Consider the following 23,677-nt stretch of genomic DNA (forward strand, 5'->3'; position numbering starts at 1 on the left):
CCAATTTGATTTTAAGTTCAACCGATTTCATAAAACCCCAATCCAAAATCAAACTGATAATTACGGTTCAATTTGGGTTAGGCTAAACCAGTCGATTTTGGTCACTATAAACGGTTCATTGAGCATCCAACTCTACTAAAGCCCATCTCTTTAGGTTATATCGACTCGATACAGGAGCCCAAAATACTGTATTTTTGGTTTTCAGAATTTTTAGAAGCTTCGCATAGAAGAGAGAGAAACATAGGAAGGAACCCTTCAAAGTTCAAAGTATCTCTTTAGACGTTTTAAATATAGGGAGTGTTGTTTCTCTTTCTTCTTCTTCTCTCTTCTTCTTCTTCTTCTTCTGTTGTGTTGTCTGCTTTCTTATTTTTCTTTTCTTTCTCTTGTTCTCTTGTGATGACGCGTAACATGGCTATGGTTTCCACCACCTTCTCATCTGTTCGCTTCACTTATTCATATTTAATGGAACATCATCTGCTACTCCTCCAAGCCCCAATGTTCTGCTCTTTGTTTATTACCCTCTCCTTTGTCTCTCTTTTGGTTCTTTTCCTCTTCATATTCAGAAGATTGAAGAGAACAAAAGAAGAAGTAGGAGAAGAAGAAGAAGGAGAAGTAGTAGAAGAAGCAACAACAACAGCAACAGCAACAGCAACAGATGAGAAATCGATTCAAAACCCTCACTTCATCTTCAGTCACTCTCCATCGAGCACTACCGGTGAGGTCCATCAGACTCATCCGCTAATTCTAGAGATCCTCTCGTCTGATCCCTCCAAATTGGCGTCTTTCATTACTTCTCTCCCTTCTCATTCGTCCCTCGATGATAGCGGGAAACTCGGTGTTAGCCAGCTCTCTGATGTATTCAAGCTAGACAGCTCTGTCGTCGAGGATTCGGTGAAAACTGGGGACCTGGGGGGGAAGAAGAAGAAGAAGAGGGCAAAGAAAAAGCGCCAGAATTCCCCGGTCAAGGATTGTGCCGAAGATGGGTTTCTTCATAGCCAAACATCTCATACACAGGACAAGAATGATTTGGATGGTTTATATCCCTTCACTTCGTTGTCCAGTGTAACGCAGAAGAAGATCAAACAACAGTATGATCGGCTTGTTAAGGCCCACGATTCTCAAGCCTTAACACTGACTCAGGTTCTACTCGCTTCATTCATTGCTGCTTACTGTGTCTTTTCTTCTTTATTTCTAAACCGTTGTTACTGCACTTCTGAAGTTCTTCATTTTCTTTGTTCGATCCAAGGAATTGTGCTCGCTATCCAGTTTGATAGTCGCTCTTTATTATCGGACAAAAGCCATAATTCGTTTTATGTTTGCTTTTGTTACGACTGGCAATTGACTTCAAATATTTTTAGGGACAGCGTAATTGACAGGCTATTATTGTTATTCTTTTTCTTAGTTCCACAATCCGTCAAATGTTTTGCTTGATAATCTATCTCAAATTGATCATGTTCTACTGAGATTAATGTGCTGCATGTTCTGAAATTTTGTATAATTTTCTCAAAATTATGAGTCTGGTGATGTTATGATATCCCTAACAGTGTTGTAAGGCCCCCCTCCATATCCAAAGTAAGGGACTTTAGTTGAGTCTGCCTAGGTATCAAGCTTGCTGAACATCTTTCAGCACCCAGAGGCTCCCCATTTCAGCATACATACTATATATATAATGGCAATAATGTTTCAGTATGCTTCTAGCGCTACTGGATTCCAATAGAGGATATAACTCCACCAAATTTAGAAAAGGGGGGGGGGGGGGAGTTTCATGCCAAAAGTCATAAAGGAGAATAAACTCCTTAAGCCTTGCTTGATATTTCCAAATAACATTATGCCTTATGATGTAAATACTTTTTATGAAAATTTATCCGATATATAAATTTGAAGAATTTGGAAATGTGGGGGAGAAAGAAGCACTGGGTAAACCATAGGATGAAAAATGAATCTTTTGAAGGATTATAGAGAGAACTAATCTGACAGTGGCACAAATTAAGTGACATATGGATCAAGTAAGGGGAGGGAGAGATACCACCAAGTGGCTATTTTAGATATCTGGGGTCTACCATAAACAAAGAAGGTAACATAGATGATGATGTGTCACAGAGAATCAAAGTGGGATGGATGAAGTGGAGAGGTGTAACCGGAGTATTGTATGACCGACATACCCTTTAAAGCTTAAAGGAAAGTTCTACAGGAATGTTGTCTGATCAGCTATGATGTATGGGACGGAATGTTGGGCAATTAAGAAGTGTCATATAGCGAAGCTTTGTGTTGCAGAGATGAGATGTTAAGATGGATGTGCGGCAAAATTAGGAAGGATAAAGTGAGGAACAAACGTATTAGAGCTGATGTGGGAGTTGCCCCGATCAGCGACAAGCTTTGAGAATATTGTATGAGTTGGTATGACCATGTTCAACGGAGGCCTGAGGACGCACCAGTAAGGAGAAGTAATCTGATCCCGATTGAAGGAGCTAAAAAAGCTAGGGCAGACTTAAAATGACCATAGGAGAGGTTGTGAAGAATGACATGCATAGTCTGGGCCTAGTGCCAAGTATGACCTCTGATAGAGCCTATTGGAGGGCACGGATCCACGTTGTCCACCCCATGTTGCTGAGATTTTCCTGATTTCTGGGCTATCCTCTTTCCTCTTACTTTCACTTTCACTTTCCTTTCGTTTTCCATTTCTCACTTCTCTTATCTATTTTCTTCATTCCTCTTACTTTCATTTCCCTTCGTGAGGGCCTTAGTTTTCCCTACTTTGTTTTGAAAGGATCCATGTAGCCGATCCCATTTAGTTGGGATAAGGCTGAGTTGTTATGGATCAAGTAAGGGAATAGACATACTAATGTTTTGTCAATGCTACTAATGGGGTTTAAATCCGCCTAAACACTAGGTTTCAGAAAACCAACAAGCAGCAGGACCGCAGACTAAAATAAGAAGGCCTGGATTTTAAAAACCTAATTATATCAGCTTCAAAGGAAATCCAATAAAACAGAATCTAGAACTCTGTTGTGATTAAAATTGTGAACAGATACTAATCAAGGATTGGAGAATAATCTACCAAAAGTTCAGACCAGTTGGAAGATCAGATTTAAAGATCTGACAGAGTTCCAGTTCAGCAAGGAACTCCTCAACAGAATAACAAAATCCGAAAAAGGAAAAAATTAAATAACTTAACAATTCAAACTCAGTAATAAATCCAAGGCTGGTCGAAGGCTAATTTAGCATTCTCTGTCGTTCACTCTTTATACTCCGCAAAAGTTGTAACATGTGGAGATGTAGTCAGATAGTCCATCTTCCGTTTGGTGGTAATATAAACTCTTTAACTGCCTGTGCCCAGAGAAAATAAATAGAAGCCCCATTCAGTTTATAGATGTAATCTGAACATTGATGTTATCTGTAGGAGGCTTAGAATAAACCATAATGTTGTAGATAGTAGTATTCTTCCACAAAGAATAAACCAGATGCAAATAGTCACCAAAGGCACCACCAATAACAAGAACCAGCAATAGGAACAGTAAGCAGAGGCACGAGGCTCGAAGACAACAGCCAAAGTAATGTAGTCCTAGATTGAATAGAATCCAATAAGAAGCCAAAACCAGGATCTGTTCTTCAAAGGGTAGTTCGGTTAGGGTTAAATTAAGGGAAAAGGTCAAATTTAGGGTTAGGGTTTGGTGGATCTAGGGTTTGATGTTAGGGTTAGGGTAAGTTGATGTAGGGTGTTGAGGTTTTGGTGTCTTGACTCCTGATGATGGACTGCTGTGTGGAGCCTCTGTGGGCGGCAGCCCCCGAGGAAAATTTTTTAAGGACTATATGGGTATTTCGGTAAATTTCCTGTATAGGGTTTTCACTATAAATCTGTAGCGAGAGTTCTTTCTCTGTATTGAAAAATCTGAGAGAGGTGTGAGGAACGAGCGACTGTAACCCTATTCTCCATTGATAGTGAAACAGATCTCATCTCAACGTGGACGGAGGCAACCTTGCCGAACCACGTAAATCTTTGTGCGCATTGTGTGATTGTGTTTCCTATTTCCATTCTTCTCTGCATCGTGTTAGGTTTTACAGTAGGGGAGTCTTCAAATGAAGGTCTCGTTAATAAATAACCAATGTAAGGCTGCTGAACAGAATCGGCAGCAAGATTGGTTGAGTTAGGGTTAGGTTTTGAAAAGAGAGATGAGTGGGGATTCTAGGGTTAGAGTGGACAGATTAGGATTAGGGTTGGATCGAGTTTTCCAAAGGGCTGGAAGGACACTCGGTCAAGGTTTGGTAATGTTCTGAAGGTTAGGTTATGGGTGGTCGAGAGGAGAAGAAGGGAGTGGTTAGGGTTTGATTCAGGTTCACACTAACTTGTAGATTGAAGAACAAACTTGAACAGAACTTTGTTGTTGTAGAATAACTCTTGAAACCTGAACTTGAACAAGAACTTGAATGTAACAGCAAAGGCGAAAACAAGTAACCAATTCGAACCACCGGAGGTTCCCACCGCAAGGGGTCAATCGGATCAAACACCGATTCCGTCAGCCTTGATCAAACACAAGACAAATTCTTCTTGAAGAAGACAAGTTGCAGCAGCTGCCTTGGAAAGAAATTTTCAAAATTGTGAGGTGGAAGAAAAAGAAAAAAAAAAAAGGGCGTACCCAGTGCACAAGGCTCCCGCCACTGCGGGGTCTGGGGAGAATCATAATGTACACAGCCTTACCCCTGCTTTCGCAGAGAGGCTGTTTCCAGATTCGAACCCGTGACCACTTGGTCACAATGGAGCAACCTTACCATTGCACCAAGGCCCGCCCACAAATTACTTTATTTATAAGGGCCATAAGGCTTTCTCCTATTCAGCTCAGGAGCCAAAGAGCCCCTAGCCGACTTCTATTACATTGCCAACAATTAAAAAAGGTCATGTGACGAATTTAAGTAGTCACATGACTACTAATTAGCGTAGCTGATTCTATGAGGTGACAAATAAGTTGTCACATGACAACTTAAAAGTCAAATGGCTTATTAAACTAATTCAAATTAAAAAGGGGTCATATGACCACTTAAGTAGTCACATGACTATTACATCAAAATAAAAAGCAAGTAAAAATGCTAACTACTAACACTATTTGGATAGCTTTGACTGCTGCTTCTTATTTTGAACATAAGTCTTCATATCTGTATCACAAAGATCCCAAAAACAAAAAACGTTGAGAGGGTTAAAACCCTTAAATTCCAGATGGTTATTATTGTCTGTTTGGTCTGAAATTTTGATCACAGACAGTATACTAGAGGAAAAATGCCCGACAAATTGCTGAACAAATTAGGGATTTGGCAGGAACAAAGAAAATTTGATTTTCCACATTAAACGAACATGATCAGTCCAAATAAAGTATTCACAATGATGTTTGTGACTTACTAGAGGAGAGGAATAACCAGAATCATCAATCGAAACCCTATGCGCATATACAGAAAAACCTATGTTCGTAGGTCAAAAAAAGCAAACCCTAGCATGAGATCAGGGCACTTCAGATAAAGAGCTTCCTCCTCCAATAACTTCAGTAACAATAATGATGGAACCCTAGTTCTGCATGTTCAAGAAACTAGGGTTCTAATAGACAGAAACAACGTAGGTGGCAAAAGGTAGGGAAATACCCTAACCACACTCATAACAGAATCTGAATCGGTAAATGTTCATAAGAAAGAAGAGAGGAGAGGAGAGGAGAAGAGATAAGTCGAAGAGAAGAGGAGAGAACGCTGACCACGGTTTGAGTAATGGGCAGACTACTCAAACAGTGGGGGTGGGGGAGTCTATTTATATTAATCAAAGAGCAATTACAATGTAAATACTGGATCCGCACCCAGAACCGACTTAAACGTAAAGACTATGACAACAATGACAATAGCACCTCTAACATATAGAACCGACACATGCATCCAAACCCATAAGTCGACCCACATAAATACATAACATAACATAACTGATTAGTTAGATGATATGATGCATCTTTGAGGAGGAATTATTTTTCTTCGGTCGGTATGGAGGGAAGGGTCGGAATCACTTTGGTTCAATACTACCTCTATAGCCTCCTTTTATATTAGATGTTAGTTTTGAAGATTTTCACTTTTTTTTTCCCAATTGGAAACTACAGATACCAGAAGAGATCAATGGATCAATTAAGACATATTTTGCAGATCAAAGGAGGAAAGTAACTTAGGCATTGATATGGTGAGACTTGTAAGATAATTGGCATTGAGATTCAGTAGGAAACATCTTTTGTTATTAGGGGGAGGCTTTTCTAGTGATTCACCCCCATGGTATCTTAGGGGCTATATGAAAAGAGGGAATAGTATAATCATTCAAGATGTAAGGAGACCTCCGAGTATGGTCTGTGAAACTGTTATGGTTAGGGCTGTGATGGCAACAAGTCATGATAGTTTTAGAGGCAGCTCTTTTGACTCCATTGTGAGAGATTGGTGGTTAGGTTCAGATCTGTTGTGGAGGTTATGACACATGAATTGCCTTCCCCTTCTTCTGGTTCAAATTCAATAAAATTGAATATGGAACTTGGGATTAATGGATTTTAGGGATTTCTAGAGATCACGGAGGCAATAATTCTTTGTTTACTTTGGACCTGCTGTTGGGAGGATTCGAGTGCAGAACAGTTAAAGGGCTATTATTTCAAGGTTTGATATACATGTCACTGCTTGGACTCACCTTGTTGTGGACGGAGAGCAATGGTAGTCAAGTGGACATCTGAAGTGGGAGAAACTTGGCACAACAGTTAGGTTGCGCTATTGCAAGGTTGCAGGTTCAAAACTTGGAAACAGCCTCTCCTGCGAAGCAGGGGGTAAGATTGTGTACATTTGCCCCTCCCAGACCCTGCAGTAGCGGGAGCCTCGTGCACTGGGATGCTCTTTAGTGAAGTGGATGTCTGAAAGTGATTCTGTTCCATGGAGCTTGGCACACTTTGTTAATAGAGCTAGGTTCTTGTGTAATCAGAAGAACATCCCATTCATTTGGAGACCAAGTCTTGCAACTCCCTGGTGGATTCTTTAGCTAGAGATGTGGGTAGAGAGATGTTATAAACAGGGCCTTTACGTGTGAGATGATGTGAAAGGCAGTAATGGTTTTGGATGAGTCCACAGGATTCCGTCTATTGTAATATTTCTATATATTGTACAGCGTCTTCTTGTCCGTGTGCCCAATTAAATTCTTCATTAAAGGAAAAGAAGATTGCATAGAGAACCTTGAAGTTGGCTGATGTAGGACGAAGGGAACTACTCAGTTAAAACTTTCATGCTTGCTAATGCTTTAATGCATCAGATAAACCTGAGCAATGTCAAAGGTTTGGTATACTTGATTGGGAATAATCAATCAAAATGGAAAGAATCAATTATAAAATGATAAAATTAGAAGAACTACGATAAATTTAGAAGAAAACTAGGTCCTTTCTTGTTTTTATATTGGATCAATCTTATGAATTACTTTACATGGAATCCCTCGTCCAAGATTTTGTAAATGAATGAAACCATAGCATCTTTTTGCAATGAACTTTATTTATAGCTTGAAATCTTTATTAAACATTTCCACCAGTGTTGATAAATGAGTCTCTAATACTTATCTGGTAGAGACCTTGATTTTAAAGTGCTAAAGGAATTCCTAATTAAATAAAACTTTGAAAGCGAACAAAACACCGTACACACAGACACAGCTACGCACACACCCCCGCGCACAATTTCATCACGAACTGAGACCTTGTCAGCATTTTTCTCACACCTTTCTCAAATCATTGTAGAGTTATAGGATCTTGGATTCGTTTGGTATTGTGTTTAAACGCCTTACTGATTATTCCAAATACAATGAAAAGAGTCAAGTTTGACACTTGAAAACCTGACTCTATTGAAAGTGTTGATACTTGTGTCATTTACTTTTCAGTGATTCCTAAACTGATTGTGTAGCTACCGAAAATCATTCTCAAAATAAGACTAAATTTCTAGTTAGGAAATATTAAACTAATTAATTATGACAAAAAATTAGTAAGAAAAGATTAGATATAGAAACCAGAAACTTCAACTTTTGATGATTTCTTCTTTGTGTAGTTTGTCCATCTGACCATAATCCTGCACTAATCACTTGTCTTTTTTTGGGGGAGGTGATAAATTGTAGGATTACTCCCTTATTCATTAATTTATTTATTACTAACTGTAGTAGTTTAATTCCTATTTAAGTTGTCATGACATCTCTACGAGGTGTTAATATTTTAGGGTTGCATGACTGAATTGAGTTTCATAATAAGCATTTGTTGATTAGAGAAATTTAAGTTTTGAGTCAAAGGGTTGCTCTTTCTTAACTAAGAAATTTCTCTAGGCATTAGTGCTTTTGAAGTGTTTATAGTACCGAATTGGTGTTGAGAAGTTTCAAGTAATGGTGCTTATGAGTCTTACGTTTTTACTATAAGTGATATGGCTCATGATAGAGTGGAACATAGAATGATATTCGTGTAGCTGATCCCAAGACCTAGCGGTACATCTCTGTGGCACCTTTGTGGCTTAGTTTGTTGGCTCATTGAGCAGTTGGTAACATTGCGTGATTCTTGTTTAAATATGTGGATATACACATTATTTTGAATGCTTTTTCTTCTGCCAAGTAAATGTGTCGCTGTTAATAGAATATTGAAGTGGAGCAAGTCTTTTCCTACATCCACAGAGGCTTTGTCCATCTCTCTGTCTCTCTTTTCTTTTCTTTTTTTTTTCCCCCCTTCCCTATCAATGGTTCTGTAGGTATACATATAAGACTTAATGAGTTGAGTTGGTGGCTATCTAGATGTTAGTGTTGCCGAATTCTAATCCCAATGCCAATTTTGGCAATTGATTAAAATTTTTAGTTTGAAGTGCCTTTTGGATTCCTTGGTGCTGTAGGTATCAGGCAATGGAGCCCATTCCACATATGAATACTGACGAAAAAGAATGATAGGCTCTTCAAGTGAATGCGTGCATTTGAAGCCAGTGGGACTAGAGGGCACTTTCAAGTTTCAAGGTCACTCGCTTATTACCTACAGTAATTTCTCCAATCCTTGCTGAACTAGGATAGATGGTGTAGCATCCATTGATGACAATCCTAGCCCAGCTACAGATTCTGTACCATTGCTCAGTTGGTTAACGTATCACATCACAACCCTGAATATTGATGTGATGCTGCGCAAAATGCTCTAACAGGCCAGATTTAGGGTTTGTTTACTTGTGGAGCCCACTTGCAGTGCTATTTGGGCTAGGCTTTTATATCATTAAATGGGGTTTGTTGAGTGGCACATGTTGTGAGAAGAGCCTTGTTATAGGTTTGGTAGGTTAGAAGTTTGTCCAGTTGACATTGTTTGTGTAGCACTAGCATTGTCATTTTTAGCTATAATTGGATTTGTGGACACCTTGGTTTTAACTGGTTTTTAGGTTCTACTGGCTTAATATTGTGCAGGGGTGACCCTTCCCAGACCCCACAGTGGCGGGAGCCTCATGCACTGGGTACGCCCTTTTTTTTTAGTGGTTAAACAGATTACTACAACTTTGTGTTGGGGGTTATTAGTAGTTACACATATAGATTACTGCATGTACCCCACACTGATGCAGTGGCATTATTGTGGCTCAACCGGCATGATCTGATTTTCAAATTTAGACCAAGGCAAACCCAGCCCATACTGGGATTTTGGTCTAATAAGAGTTGGTAGGGGATAGCCTTGTAATCTTTTATTTTATTATGTTTTATTTAGGGTTAGCCATGTAGGGAGATTAGATTGAGACTTTGAGTTGTTAGTTTCATAGTTTGGGTCTATTTCTATTTTGAGTTTAGATTTCTTCTTATTTATATGTATGTAACCCAATGATGGAGATTAGATTTTGAATTTGAATGAATAGTTGCTGAGTTTGTGGGTAACTGTGCAAGCGTGTTGGCTGAATACCTTCTTTCTCTCTCCTTATTTCTTCAATTGCTTGATTCAGTTGTCCTTCATGGGTAAGTTCTTCTGTATCTCTTTACTACTACTTTTCTTCATCTGTTTCTCCTTTCTTCTTCCTCTGTTCCTCTGTTCTGTTCGATGTTACCCTGCCTGGTTGTATGAGATCTCAATCTCTCTTGTGCTTGTTCTTCTCAGCCTCAAATCTAGGAATTTAATTCGATTCTTTTAAGCGACCATAGTCTGAAGTTCTTGAATGTTGAAACTCTTCCTGGTGGAAGATTTTAACCTGAAATCAAACCTGGTTCTGCTATTACTGCTAGATGCAATTTCAGTAAATCTCATTTAATCACTTTCTGTGCTGAGTGTAGGTTGGTTGGAATCGGTGGGTCTTCAAGTTATGGATCTCCATCCTAAGTTTCAACTTATTGGCTTACAATTGGATGAAATTTTGTAGTTGCAACAGATTAGAGTTCCTCTGGTTTTTCTGTTTTAATGTGTGGTTGAAGAAGACCACCTTCATATTTGTACATGAGGGCCTGCTTTTGAAAATTACAATAAAACCATATCTTTTCATTCTTATGTTTCTTTTTAACACATACTTTCCTTAAAACCCAAAATCATTCTCTCTTCTGCTTAATTAATTACTATTCTGACCCTGCTCCTGTTTACCTTCCTAATTGGGTTCTGAACTTCCATTGATTTACAGAATTTCCACTCCTTTATTATTGGAATATTGCTTGTGTGGGCCCATAGCGATCCGAAAGCAGGGTTTTGGGGACATGGGTTGCATCATACACAGTTTCATGCAGCCCTAGCTACCTAAACTCAGGCCTGTTCCGTGGAGAGGCAGCTGATGCCAATTCACCAAAATGTGTGATTGCACTGGTTTCTATAAGTGCCATAGATATTGTGTGTTGTGCCGTTTGTTTTTAGTATTTACTATTTATGACTTAAGAAGCAAATATATGTCTATATATAGGCCTGTACCCCATATATGAATTTATCAATGAATGAAGTGTTCTCTCTCTAGCTTTGTGCTATTTTTGTGGAGATTCACACGTTTTCTTTGAAAGTGGTTTCCTTCAAACTCTAATGGGTCCTTGATATTCTCTTCCCTTTTCTTCTTATATTTTCAGTTTGTTTAGCTTCTGTTAAAACAACTTATTTTAATCATACAATCTTTCAGTTTCACCGTTATTTTTGTTACCAATCGTGCTTTCATGACCATAGTTTGCTCACATCAACCCTTGCCATCCCACCTTCATACACCATCAAAACTTAGCCACTGGATTTTTTTCCCGTACTTTCTATTTTCATGTCCTTCATCACAGAACCATTCCCAGCCATTAAAATCTGCATCCAACTTTGCAAAACCTCAAATCTATCAAACCTAACTTATTCCATCTGTTCATGCTAACCCTAGTTGTATCACTATTAGTGCTACTATGACTCTTACTCTCCTGCAGCTATAATCTCTCTCTCTCTCTCTTTCTTTTTAGTCAACTACTTTGTTTGGCTTGTGTCTATGTTGAATTCACTCCTTGAGGACTGTTATAATTGTTGAACCATAATTACACATCAAATTTGGGCAATCTTGTAGCTGTCCTAAATCAGGATGTTCCATTTTGAGTATGTCTTCTGTCTTACTTCCACTTTATCCCTTCTCGGGGACTGATTTACTAGCTAGTTTTAAAGGACTATATTCCCATATCTTTTAAATTCCATATGGAGACCCGCTTTTGGTGGAATGGCAGTATGTGTTGCCAATCTCATTTAGTTGGGAACTTGTTTTGTTTTTTTTATAGTTGAGTCCAACTTTTTGCATATTTCATACAGAGTTTCTTTTGCAAAATCCCCTTGCCTAGAAAAGGCTCTTCTCTCTCCCTACCAGACTCCTTGACATTTTGATGTCCATGACGGCGAGTTCTTGATAATGTGAATGAAAAACCTTTGAGATTGTGAAGAATGAGAGAGAGATCTCCCACTCTAGTCACTATATATAACTAATCAAGGGCATAACACCAAACATGCCCAACTTGTGACAAATATAATCCACTCTTGCACTCCCATACGAACATGACGAGGAGAAATCAGCCCTTGTTGCAGCTTTTCTCGAACAAAATGACAGCCTACTTCGATGTGTTTCATTCTTTCATGAAACACAAGATTCGAAGCAATATGAACAACAGCTTGATTATCACACCACAATTGCATAGGAGAATCGTCTGAAAATCCAAGTTCAGCCAATTACTGTTTCACCCACATTAGCTCACAAGTAGCTTGTGCCATGGCCCGATATTCTGACTTTGCATTGGATCGAGAAACAACTGTCTGTTTCTTGCTCTTCCAGGACACGAGGTTTCCTCCAACAAACGTGCAATAACCTGTAGTCGATCTCCTATCAACTAGAGATCTAGCCCAATCAGCATCAGAAAAACCCTCTATCCGCCCATGGCCATGATCACTGTAAAGGAGACCACGTCCAGGAGCCTTCTTGAGGTAATGCAAAATACACAGAATAGTCTCCCAGTGAGACGTCTGAGGAGCAGACAAAAACTGACTCACAACACTAACAGGAAAGGCAATGTCAGGCCGAGTCACAGTTAAATAATTCAATTTTATCCAAGGCTCGTTGGCTGGTTGGAGGAAGCTCCTATGGTTCAAGCATCACATTCCGCGCCATTCCTTTACTGCTTGGAGAGTCTTCCACAATTGTCTTCCTACTCAAGCTTTCCTTCGCAGGCGTCACATCCAAGTTTCCAATGCTTGCTGTCTGTGTTGGAACAACATTGAAGGCTCAGATCACCTATTCTTTGAGTGCCCTACCTCCAAAGCCATCTGGAAAGGTATTCTGTCTAAGTGCTGGCTTGCCCAAAGAAGAATCCTTCCTTTCTCTAGAGAATGGATATGGGTGGATATGACCTTCTGAGGGACCTCTATTTGCGACACTGTTGGGAAGATGGCTTTCTGTGCTGCGCTAAACCACATTTGGATGGAGCGATATATTAGGAAATGGACCTCCAATTCTCGTTCATATCAACAAATTTGGGATTCCATTTCCTTTGAAATCTGTTCCAAATTATTGTTAGCTCCTCCTTTTTGTACTGACACCCCAAGGAACAGACTCATTGTTGTCTCCTGGGGTGTCCCAAATGTTTCTTTCTCTTCTTCAGCTGCCTCTAGCTGAAGCTTTCTTTAGCCGTCGGCTGTTGTATTCCCCCTTTGGGGGCCCCTTGTTTTCTTTCTTTCCTTGGTAATGAATTCTTTTATTCACCCAAAAAAAAAAAATTTTCAATTTCCCAACATGTCTCCGATACTTCTCAGGATCACCTAGAACATTTCCATCATCAGCTGTAAGCTTTAAATTGGGATCCATGGGAGTATCTAGTGGTTTAGAGCCCAACATCCCTGTCCCTGAAAGATGATCAATAACATATTTTCTTTGGGAAAGCGAAATTCCTTTCCTTGACTGAGCCACTTCAACACCCAAGAACAATTTTCCCAAATCCTTGGTTTGAAATTTTTGCTGCAAATGCATCTTCAAGTTCTCAATACCTGAAGCATCATCTCCTGTAATAACAATACCATCTACATAAATAATAAGAAATATTCTCCCTGCATCAGAACGTTGAAAAAATATGGAATGGTCACTACCACACCATGTCAACCCAAACTCTATACAACTTCAGTAAACCGACCAAACTATGCCCGAGGAGACTGTTTCGTCCCATACAATGACTTCTTGAGCTTACATACCATACTAGACTTCCTCTGAGCAATAAACCCAAGAAGTTGTTTCATATAAACTTCCTCATGAAGATCCCCATTGAGAAAAACATTCTTAACATCTAACTGATATAAAGGCAAATGATGAGTAGTAGCAAGCGAAGCTAAAATATGAACAAAAGCAAGCTTAGCCACAGGAAAAAAAGTATCCAAATAGTCCACACCATACACTTGGGCATAGCCCTTTGCCACGAGTCGGGCCTTCAAACGTGCCAAGGAACCATCGGGGTTAACCTTCACCACATAAACCCAACAACAACCAATAGCTGATTTACCTAAGGGTAAGGGAACAAGATCTCATTTCTGATTTTCCTCCAACGCCAACAGTTCCTCATTCATAGCAGCCCTCCAACCAGGAATAGATAATGCATCTGCAACAAACTTAGGAATAGGATGATTTTCAATAATAGTCAAACACAAATGGAAGGTAGAAGACAAACCAGAATAGGACACAAAGTTAGAAAGAAGGTGTTGGGTACAACTCCGAACACCTTTACGAAGAGCAATAGGGACATCAAGATCAAAAGAAGTATCCAAGGAAGAAGAAGTACCTATTGCAGGACCAGTAGGCGAAGAAGATGGAGTAGAAGCAGACAAATCGGGTGGGGCTCAAACTTTTCAAAGGTGGCGTTGGTACACAATAGGAGGTGGCGATGGTGGTGCCGGTGGTGGTGAAGCAACATGCGGAACTGGGTTAACAAGAGACTGAACAATATATACTGGAAGATTATCATCCAACTCAGAAACAACAAAAGATGATTCATCATAAAGGGTGGACTCAAAGAAGGAAACATCAGCAGTGACAAAATATTTTTTGAATTCAAATGAGTAACAACGATAACCCTTTTGGGTGCAAGAATAACCAACAAAGAGACGCTTAAGAGCTCTAGGACCCAATTTTGAAACACCAGGATGATGATCACGAATAAAACTGATACTACCAAAGACACGTGGTGGTAAAACAAACAAAGGATCAAAAGGAAATAACAAAGAATAAGGAATACCACCATGTAAAACAGAGGAAGGTATGCGGTTAATAAGGTAACACAGTTGAAACAGTATCTGCCTAAAAAGGTTTTGCTACTTTCATCTCAAACAAAAGAAACCGGGTGACCTCCATTAAATGTTTGTTCTTTCGTTCAGCTAGACCATTTTGTTGTGGGGTATCGACGTAAGAGGATTGATGAATTATTCCATGTTGAACCATAAACTCAGTAAAGGGAGCAGAAAAGTACTCCTTAACATTATCACTACGAAGAATGCGTAAAGGAGTCTGAAATTGAGTATGAATCTCATTTACAAATGCACAAAAAATAGGGAACAACTCCGAACGATTTTTCATTAAATAAATCCAGGTAACTCTGGAATAGTCATCAACAAAGTAACAAAGTAACAAAGTAATGAAAGCCTAACTTAGAAACGACTGGACAAGGACCCCATACATCAGAATGAACTAAAGAAAAGGGATGGTTAGACCATTTACTGACTCTAGGGGGATAACTCACACGGTGAAGTTTCCCAAACTGACAGAACTCATAATTTAAACTAGAAAGAGACCGAAAACGAGTATCTAAAAGCTTCAAACTCTCCAATGAAGGATGACCCAAACGACAATGAATTTGATGAGGTGACGCCACACTTGAACACGCCACAGATGAAGTATCCTCAAGTATATACAGCCCCCCCCCCCCCCCCCATTCACGACCTCTACCAATCATCTTTTTCATCGTAAGATCTTGAAATACACAAGAGTCAGAGAAAAAGGTTATGGAACAATTATATGTTTTGGTAAACCTATTAACGAACAAAATATAAAGGAAAGTCAGGTAAATAAAGAACTGAAAACAAAGACAAAGAAGATGTAACACGAATAGTACCAGTAACAGTCACTTTAGCTAAGGAACCATCAGCTAAAGTAACACTAGACGATGATTTGTGAAAGGAGGAAAATATACTTGAGAAACTAGTTATATGATCCGAGGCACCTGAACCAATGAACTAGGGCCGGGAAGTAGTCGAAAGACATGCAGTGACATTACTTGTCTGAACAAATGTAGCAGTTGTAGGTTGGGATGATTGAGAAATCTGAAACTAGGTAAGACGAGTATACTCCTCATTAGACATCTTCACTGTCTTACCCTCAGACTGTGGAGATGAAGAAATAGCAAACTTAGTAGTAGTAGCGGAATTGACAAACTGTTGCTGAGGTGGTTTGCCATTAAGTTTCCAACAAAAACGTTGGATATGTCCTGGGCGACCACAATGGTGACAAGTCTTCACCGAACCTGAATTATCTGAAGCAGCCTGAGTACCCGAAATAGGAGCTTTACTAGAATCAGCCTTTGGGCCACGACCACTACCACCATTACCAGTCCCACTATTGGGCCCACGATTAGGTGTAAAAGAAGCCAAGGCTGAAGTATCAACTGGGGTGGAATCACGAGAATTCTCGCGAGAGACTCGTAGAACTCGAGAAAAAGTATCTAAGAGCGTGGCTACCTTATCACTACCAAGAATTTGAGAACGAATTGAATCAAACCCCTGCCCAAGTCCTCCCGAAAATTCCATGACAGCAAGCTGCTCGCTGATTTTGCATTTGTTCCACATCAAAAGTGATAGGAAGTAGAGAATTCAGCTCTTCATACATCCTCTTGAAGTCAGCAAAATACTGGGTTAAAGGATGACCCTTTCGATCAGACCTATAAAACTCCTGAGACAGACCATAGATGCGAGAAAGGTTGTTCTGTCCTGAATACAGAACATTAAGATATTCCCATAGCTCCTTGATAGTGTCAATGTGAGTCAATAAGTTAACAATCTGGTTCTCCATAGAATTCAGCATCTGTCCCAAGATTCTTGCATCAATAGTATACCATAATGAATCATCATCACGTTTAGTCTTCAACAAGGGATCCTATTGATCACGTCCAGTCAGAACCAACTTAACAATTTTCTTCCATTGTTGAAAGTTGGTAATCCCATCTAGCTTCATTTTAGTAATATGATTCGATGATGAGGAGAGAACTTCAGTCACCACATTCTTTGATTGCTCAGACATTATTCACAAGCCAAGAAACAGAGTGAAGTTGCAACAAGAAGTGAAAAATCTGGACAATATCGATTTTTGCAAGAAATCCATTCTCAAAAACCTTGACGAATATTGACTTTGCCAGAAAACCCTGACAAAAATCGATTCCAAATCCTCAATCAAACAAAAAATCCATCTCTTTAGCAGACTCCAAAAATCGATTCCAGAAACCCAAACAAAAATCGATTTCTCACCCTGGTAGAAAAATCGATCTCAAAACCCTAGCAGGATGTTCCCGATATTTACTTTTGAAGCTTCAGCTGCAATCTTCACTCCATATACATCCAACATCATAAAGAGAGACCTAGTTCTTAATTTGGAACATGAACTAGTCTCTAAACAGTCCCAAAAGACAACATAGGGTGCTGCACCCCTTCAAACAAAAATCAAGAGAAGCCGCAAAACCTCAAACTGATACGAACAACTCAATACCAATAGGAACCTTGAGAAAAGGGTAGAAAATAGACTAAGAGAGCTGTAGCAGTGCCTAAAGCTCTGATACCATGTGAAGAATAAGAGAGAGAAAGAGAGAGAGTTTGTGCAACTTTGGGAGTCACAACTTAGTGTTGGATCTCCCATTCTTTTCACTATATATAACTAATCAAGGGCATAACAGGAAAAATAAGAAAAAGAAAATAAATACATAATGCCAAAGCTACCCTAACCATCTCGGTATTAGCGCTAGGCACTAATACCGAGATTACATAGTCTCGACTAATAGAGATAATACATTTGCAGTCTTGGTTAGTCTTAACAAATTGTTCATCTTTATCAGATGGACCCACTTGCCCCAGCAGGGGAGCGGACTTGGTGGTAAAGATCAAGTTTATTTGTGTGACTTTTCGCTCACCTTCCTTCTTCATGAATTCACTTTGAAGATTATAGAGGAACTCTTGTGTAGTTTTATCGGAGAGAGATGTGTGATAAGTTTAATGCAGTGCACATTAGCCTCCTATCTTTAGTGAGGCAGAATCAGGCATTCTAATTTAATCTATGGGTAATCCAGTTTTATTTCCCCCACCCCAGAAGTTCACTTACTATAGTTGTCCTGACAGCCTGACAGAAGTATGGTTCAAACACTTTTGGATCCATGAAGTGGTTCATTTATGAGAAATGGTGAAGCTTATAAGTGCATATTTTATTGGCGAGGGAAAAATCTCTTATCTAGAGGTGTGTGTGAATGGGGTGGAAATCCCTGGTGGCCTAGTCACCCTGCTGACTAACCCAAACTAATGTAGAACGGCTCAAGTAAGAACCACTCTACAGTAGGTTCAATCGAATGTACTCAGACTTGCAGTAGATCAAGCACCCAAAGATTGATTAGAAAGTAAAAGAAAATAGATGGTAGAAGAAGATGGATAGATAGAAGAAGGGGGATAATAGGGTGGCTATCTCAGCCTAGGCATCTCACCCACTCAGCCATAGAACTAAAACTCGTGAGATCTCGGTTTTTCAAGCGAGATGAGATTTCATGTGATACGAAAAAGTACCCCAACTCGCGCGAGATCTCAATATCTCGACCCAAACTCCTTTATATGAGTGCCAGATCTCGAGATCTTGGCCAGCCAAGATCTCGATGGGAAATCTTGGTATCTCGACACCTTATTTATGCAAACCTTGGTACAAACACTGATTTATGCCTAAAACTAGGACAAACATGATTTATGCCTATTTGTATACCATTTTTAAGTAAATGTTTTTGTATTTGTATTTCATTTACTTAAGATATTATTCATAAATGAGCAAATACCCCTATTTGAATCCAATAAAAATAGTTAAAAAATAAAATTCCAAAAGCCACAAGCCTCCTTTGGTACGTGTCCATGTACTGGTTTTGTAGTAACATTTTAAGAAGTTTCAGTTCAACTAAACCCATATTTTATTTTAGTTACATGGACATGCGTAAAGAAAGTGTATATGCATTTTCCTACTTAACATTACAACTTGCATATCTTTTCTTGTAGAGTAAATTTGCATTTTTGGATTGGTTGATTCAAAGCTTGGTTTCGTCTATAGGGATAAAATCCTATCAGTCGAGTATAAGCTAGATCTGGATCATTCCCCCCGCCCTTCAGTCTCAGTTCTGGTTCAAACAGATCGCTTTTAGCCTTTCAATTAGCTACTACTACTGATGACCTTCACTGCAGTTAGCCGGCAGAGATGGCAGGATTGAGAATTTCTTTGCCGTGATCCCCACATTCAGCTGTTAATCCATACCTATCCACCGGATGTGATAGAGCTATATTCTGCTCGGTTCCCCTTCGATCCAATCATTTCCATTATTTCGTGATCTGGGTGATGAATAAAAGGTGAAGGATTTCGTTTTAGCTTGAGATTTAGGTGCTGAATTCAGTAAGTGGTCAAAACACAGGCAAAAACATTGATATTGATTAATTATTAGGATCCAGTGTGCAGAGCAATATCGAAATATAACTGAAGTAGTTGAAAGTGTTTCTCTACCTTGTAGTTTGGACTGTGCTCCAGGAGTATGGACTTAATGAGGGAGGTTGCCTGCTTATTTTTTTAAATTGCAATCTCCACCTTTACCCGTAATCAAAATTGTATTAGTGTATGAATAATCAGAATGACAGTCCAAGCAGCAAAGTATTCATCAGTTTTCATGTTAAAGCTGTGATCAAGTGAATAATAAGTACTTCAAAAAAAAGGGCGTACCCAGTGCACGAAGCTCCCGCTATGTGTCTGGGGAGGGTCATAATGTGCGTAGCCTTACGCCCTTACCCCTGTTTTCGCAGGGAGGCTGTTTCCAGACAAGAACCCGTGAACAGTTGATCACAATGGAGCAACCTTACCGTTGCACCTAGGCCCGACCTCTAAATAATAAGTTCATTATAGATGCTAATAATGACCCCCACTCTCTCGTGAAAATGGTTGAAATCTGTGATTCTTTCTAAGGGGCTTCTAATTAACCTTCCACTGATTGGATATGGTAGTCAACAAAGCATTTGTTGGAAATTGGAGGATCTCTGTCAGTGTTTCATAAATGCTTGTATGCATCTATGTTCCTGTAATAGTTTGAGAGAATTCGTAGCTAGGGATTGTCTGGATAATGACTGGTAATACATAGTAAGGGTGATTCTTGACAGTGCTACAGGCGAGCAGGTTGCTGTTGCTATCATTCCTGCTGCACACTTGAACTCAAGAACTCAAGAACTCATTGACCTGACTTGGAACTTATAATTTGGTTCTAACCTGATTTAATTATGTATTTCTCTATATACGCAGAGCATAAAGATCCTATTGAAACTTTGTTGAATAGAGTCATGAAAAGATTAGTTAAGTCAATAAATAGCTTGGAGAATGCTGGGTGATTTTTTTTAATGGAGGGTCTCTCTGTCTTTTGATAGTTGTTTGACTGTTTTTTACAAATCTTTAGAGTCCATTTGACGCCATCCAAGGACCTAAACGTATATCTGGAAGATCCATTTTTGTGTGTTTTAGTTCCTCGCTTCCTCTTATTGCTTAGGAGCATGTGAGTTGGAAGCCAATGTTGCAGGTATATACAAATTTACTGAACAGGTAATTGTAATGAAATAAGTTGTTTGGTGTGATTAGGGATAGCTTGAATTTCTATTCACTAAGTATGCAGATCTTAAAATGCTAGAAATATAATTAGTACGTTTCTTTTTGAAGTAGGTAACTGGAGTGTGACTTGAATGCACCATGAAAATATTAAAATAACCTGTGACTAATTGTGCAGGTTTGCCACTTTGCAAATTGCTTGATTGAAGCCAGGAATGAGTTAAAGCACAAGTATGTAATTCAATCTTCATGTTAGAAGCTTTTGTACATATTTTTTTTGTTAATATTTTTCTTTCATTTAGTTATTTTGATTCATCAACATTCTAGAAGATTTATATCTTTTTTTAATCCATTTCTTTTAATTAAGAGCAAATTACATGCACCCCCCTGGTGTTTGAAACAATAACAGAACACTCCCCATAGTTTCACCATTTACGTGGACCTCCCCTGGACGATTATTGGGCTTACAAATATGCCCTTTCCGTTAAGTTGAAACCGTTAGGTGTAGTTAACATTTAAAAATGGCCATATTACCCTTCAATATTTGACATTGACCATTTTACCCTTATGAGACATAATCCATAACTCAAATCTGTCTCTTTCTTCTCCAGCGAACTGCTAGTGAGGGAGCTCCACTCTGCTGCTGCTATAACTATACTCTCCCATGATCGAGTTAGAAGAACTGAAGAAGGTGGGAAATCCCGGTAGCTTGTCAGGCACACCACCAGCAAGATCTCGCCCAATATCTCCACTATTTCTTGTCTGAAAAATAGTGGAAATCTTCTCCACTTCCAATCTCAAGTTCGGTCAAAACCCACTAATAAAAACCTTTGAAGATGGAGTGATTCAAGGATTCCAAAATGTTCTTCACTTCTTCCACTCTCAAAGTCAGATAAACTCATCCCTTAGTAAAAAATTTGCAGGTTTCAGATCTATCCATCTTCTTTTCACATTTTTGCTACCGATTTCTTGATTTTTCAAATTGTAAATGAGGAAGATTATTCAAAACAAAGTGAACAGATTCTCGTCCAACCCAAAACCCGTCGTCCTAATCATCCGTCGGCGATGATCGTACAGATTTAAACCAAAAAAACTAAAAATTGAAGATGAACATGCTTCACTCACATTTGGAGTGATCTGAAGATTCTGAAACAAGGAAGTTTACTTTATTCACGCCTTTGCAGTTTAACACTCTTTAACTCAGCTCTGCTCCGACTTCAGATTCAATTTTTTTTTTTTTTTTTTTTAAATTGTAAGAAAGAGATCTGCCATCGTTTCGATTATTTATAATTGAGTTTTAAATTCTGAAATCAAATCATAGAGGTTGCAAGTCTGTAACTGTAAGAACAAAAAGGGGAAAAGAAGAAAAGGAAAATCAATTTTTAAATAGTGGAGATATTGCTGGTGGTGTGCCTGAAAAGCTACCGGAATTTCCCACCCGTGGTTTGGTCTTCTGCACCTTCGTCGGAGATGGTGTGTGGCAAAACCTTAAAAATCAATTTAGGGATTTTTAGTTTGGAGGAGAAGAAGTAAATAAGGGTAAAATGGTACTTCATTTTAGTCACTGAAAAGGGTAAAACTGTCTTTTACCTTTCAAAACTACCACCTCACTAACACCATCAGCCATCAGGGGGAAATACATAAATGTTGAAACTGCGGGGGGTGTTCTTTTACTGTTTCAAACATCGGGGGGGGGGGGGGGGTGCATGTAATTTGCTCTTTAATTGTTTTGAAATCTTCAAGTCTATAGAAATCTTGACTTCTGTTCTTGTTTCTCTACAGGTCTGAGATCAATCAACGGAAATTTTCAATAACAAAGGCTCTTCTATTCAAGGCAGACAGGTCTTCGTTTGATCGTCTTTGTCAGCAGGTTGGAAGAATATCTGGCTGTGCTAGTACAAGGAAACAAGTAGTTTCCATTGGACTTGCTCTTGGTGTCACCTCTGAAGTTGGTTCATTCTGTGTAAAAATATATCGCAGGTTTACAAGCTAGAGGCAGAACAAAAGAGGTTAGAGGAGGATGCAATTGTCTATAATCGGCTCCAACAACAGCTAAAGCTCTCTCCAGCATACAAGAAGGTAATACTGCAAGCCCTAGTGATGTTGTTTGTTAGTTCAGATGGTGTAAGAATCAAGATCTTGCCATCAGAGAAATCTGGACTCTGTATTTTCCTGTTTCTTAGGGTGCTGCTGTTCATGGGTTATGCAAAACTACTTGTAATTTGCTCAAGAAATTTCTATAAAATTGTTTATTATTTTCTCTCTCTCTCTCTCTCTCTCTCTCTCTCTCTCTTCACAGATGCTTGAAATTGGTTCCCTCATGGAGTTGGAGGCTGGTTCTGATCAGCTGGTAGAAAGCACAGACACAGAATTTGCAGACATCTCATTTGAGGAGTTGCTAGCACAAGAAAAGAAGGATGCATTTTGGTAGGTCACTGAAGTGTAAGTATCACAAAATGAATTAGCTTATAGGTGCTTATTAACACTAAACTGTATTACCACATCTTTGCAGGCAAAAAAATGGAAAGCTGAGGTCATGCACTAGTTAATGGCCATGTGATTCTTCCAGTTGAGCAGTATGTACATCTGACACTCCAAGTTTTGCGCAGGTGTAGGATTTTTTGGCTACATGTTCTCTGCTAGGACTTTTTTTTTTTTTTGGTTTTTGAGGGGGTGGGGGTGGATGTAACTATTATATTTTCGTATCTATTGGTGTTTGGTTTGCCCACTCAAAGCTAATCCTCTGCAACAGCCAAGATTTTGCATTTTGGAGAATAGAACGGGTCACTGATAATCTGAAATCCAACACTCTGGATAAATGTTGTACAGAAATCTGAATCCTTTCAGGGCTGAAAATTCTCATGTGGAAATAGTATGAGCTGAGAAATATGCAACCCTTTTTTGAGTAATTACAAAACAAGCATTTAGCCACACATGGCCAAATTTGAGCTGTCATATGTTGGGTGCGGGATTTTTATAGTAAGGTATTGGTATCCGAATTTGGTCCACCCAATTCCGTTCCGGATCAGCAGAAATTGGCCGGATTCTACCAGATTCTGCCTGAACCCTAGAAACCAAGTATGGGTCACCTACTCTGGAATGGCAAGAATTGGCAGCGGGCTTGCTGATTCAACCGATCTGATTTTGTTTTTTAAATCCTTTGCTAGCCATGCCCAAGAACTAAAGATTTAACTTACAGGGTCAACAAGTGTATATTAATTGGTCTTAAAGTTGATCAAGTTTTGCAGATCAAAGTATAAAATATTTCGATCAGAATCAAGTAAAATAGGGCAGCTTTTCATGCTATGTTTATTTGAAGGGACAAGAATATTTTTAGAGCCAA

At 39.1% G+C, this 23,677-nt stretch overlaps 1 protein-coding gene across 1 annotated transcript; it reads left to right on the forward strand.

Moving 5' to 3' along the window:
* Positions 1–344: 344 nt before the first annotated feature.
* LOC122669208 lies at positions 345–22,929 on the forward strand. Its single transcript, XM_043865906.1, has 6 exons — positions 345–1,140; positions 20,513–20,565; positions 22,117–22,204; positions 22,315–22,413; positions 22,634–22,761; positions 22,847–22,929. The coding sequence occupies exons 1-6, from the start codon at positions 397–399 to the stop codon at positions 22,881–22,883; spliced, it is 1,149 nt and encodes a 382-aa protein (XP_043721841.1). The 5' UTR covers positions 345–396; the 3' UTR covers positions 22,884–22,929.
* Positions 22,930–23,677: the final 748 nt, after the last annotated feature.

This window comes from Telopea speciosissima, chromosome 7 (genome assembly GCF_018873765.1).
Source record: "Telopea speciosissima isolate NSW1024214 ecotype Mountain lineage chromosome 7, Tspe_v1, whole genome shotgun sequence".
Classification (NCBI taxonomy): domain Eukaryota; kingdom Viridiplantae; phylum Streptophyta; class Magnoliopsida; order Proteales; family Proteaceae; genus Telopea; species Telopea speciosissima.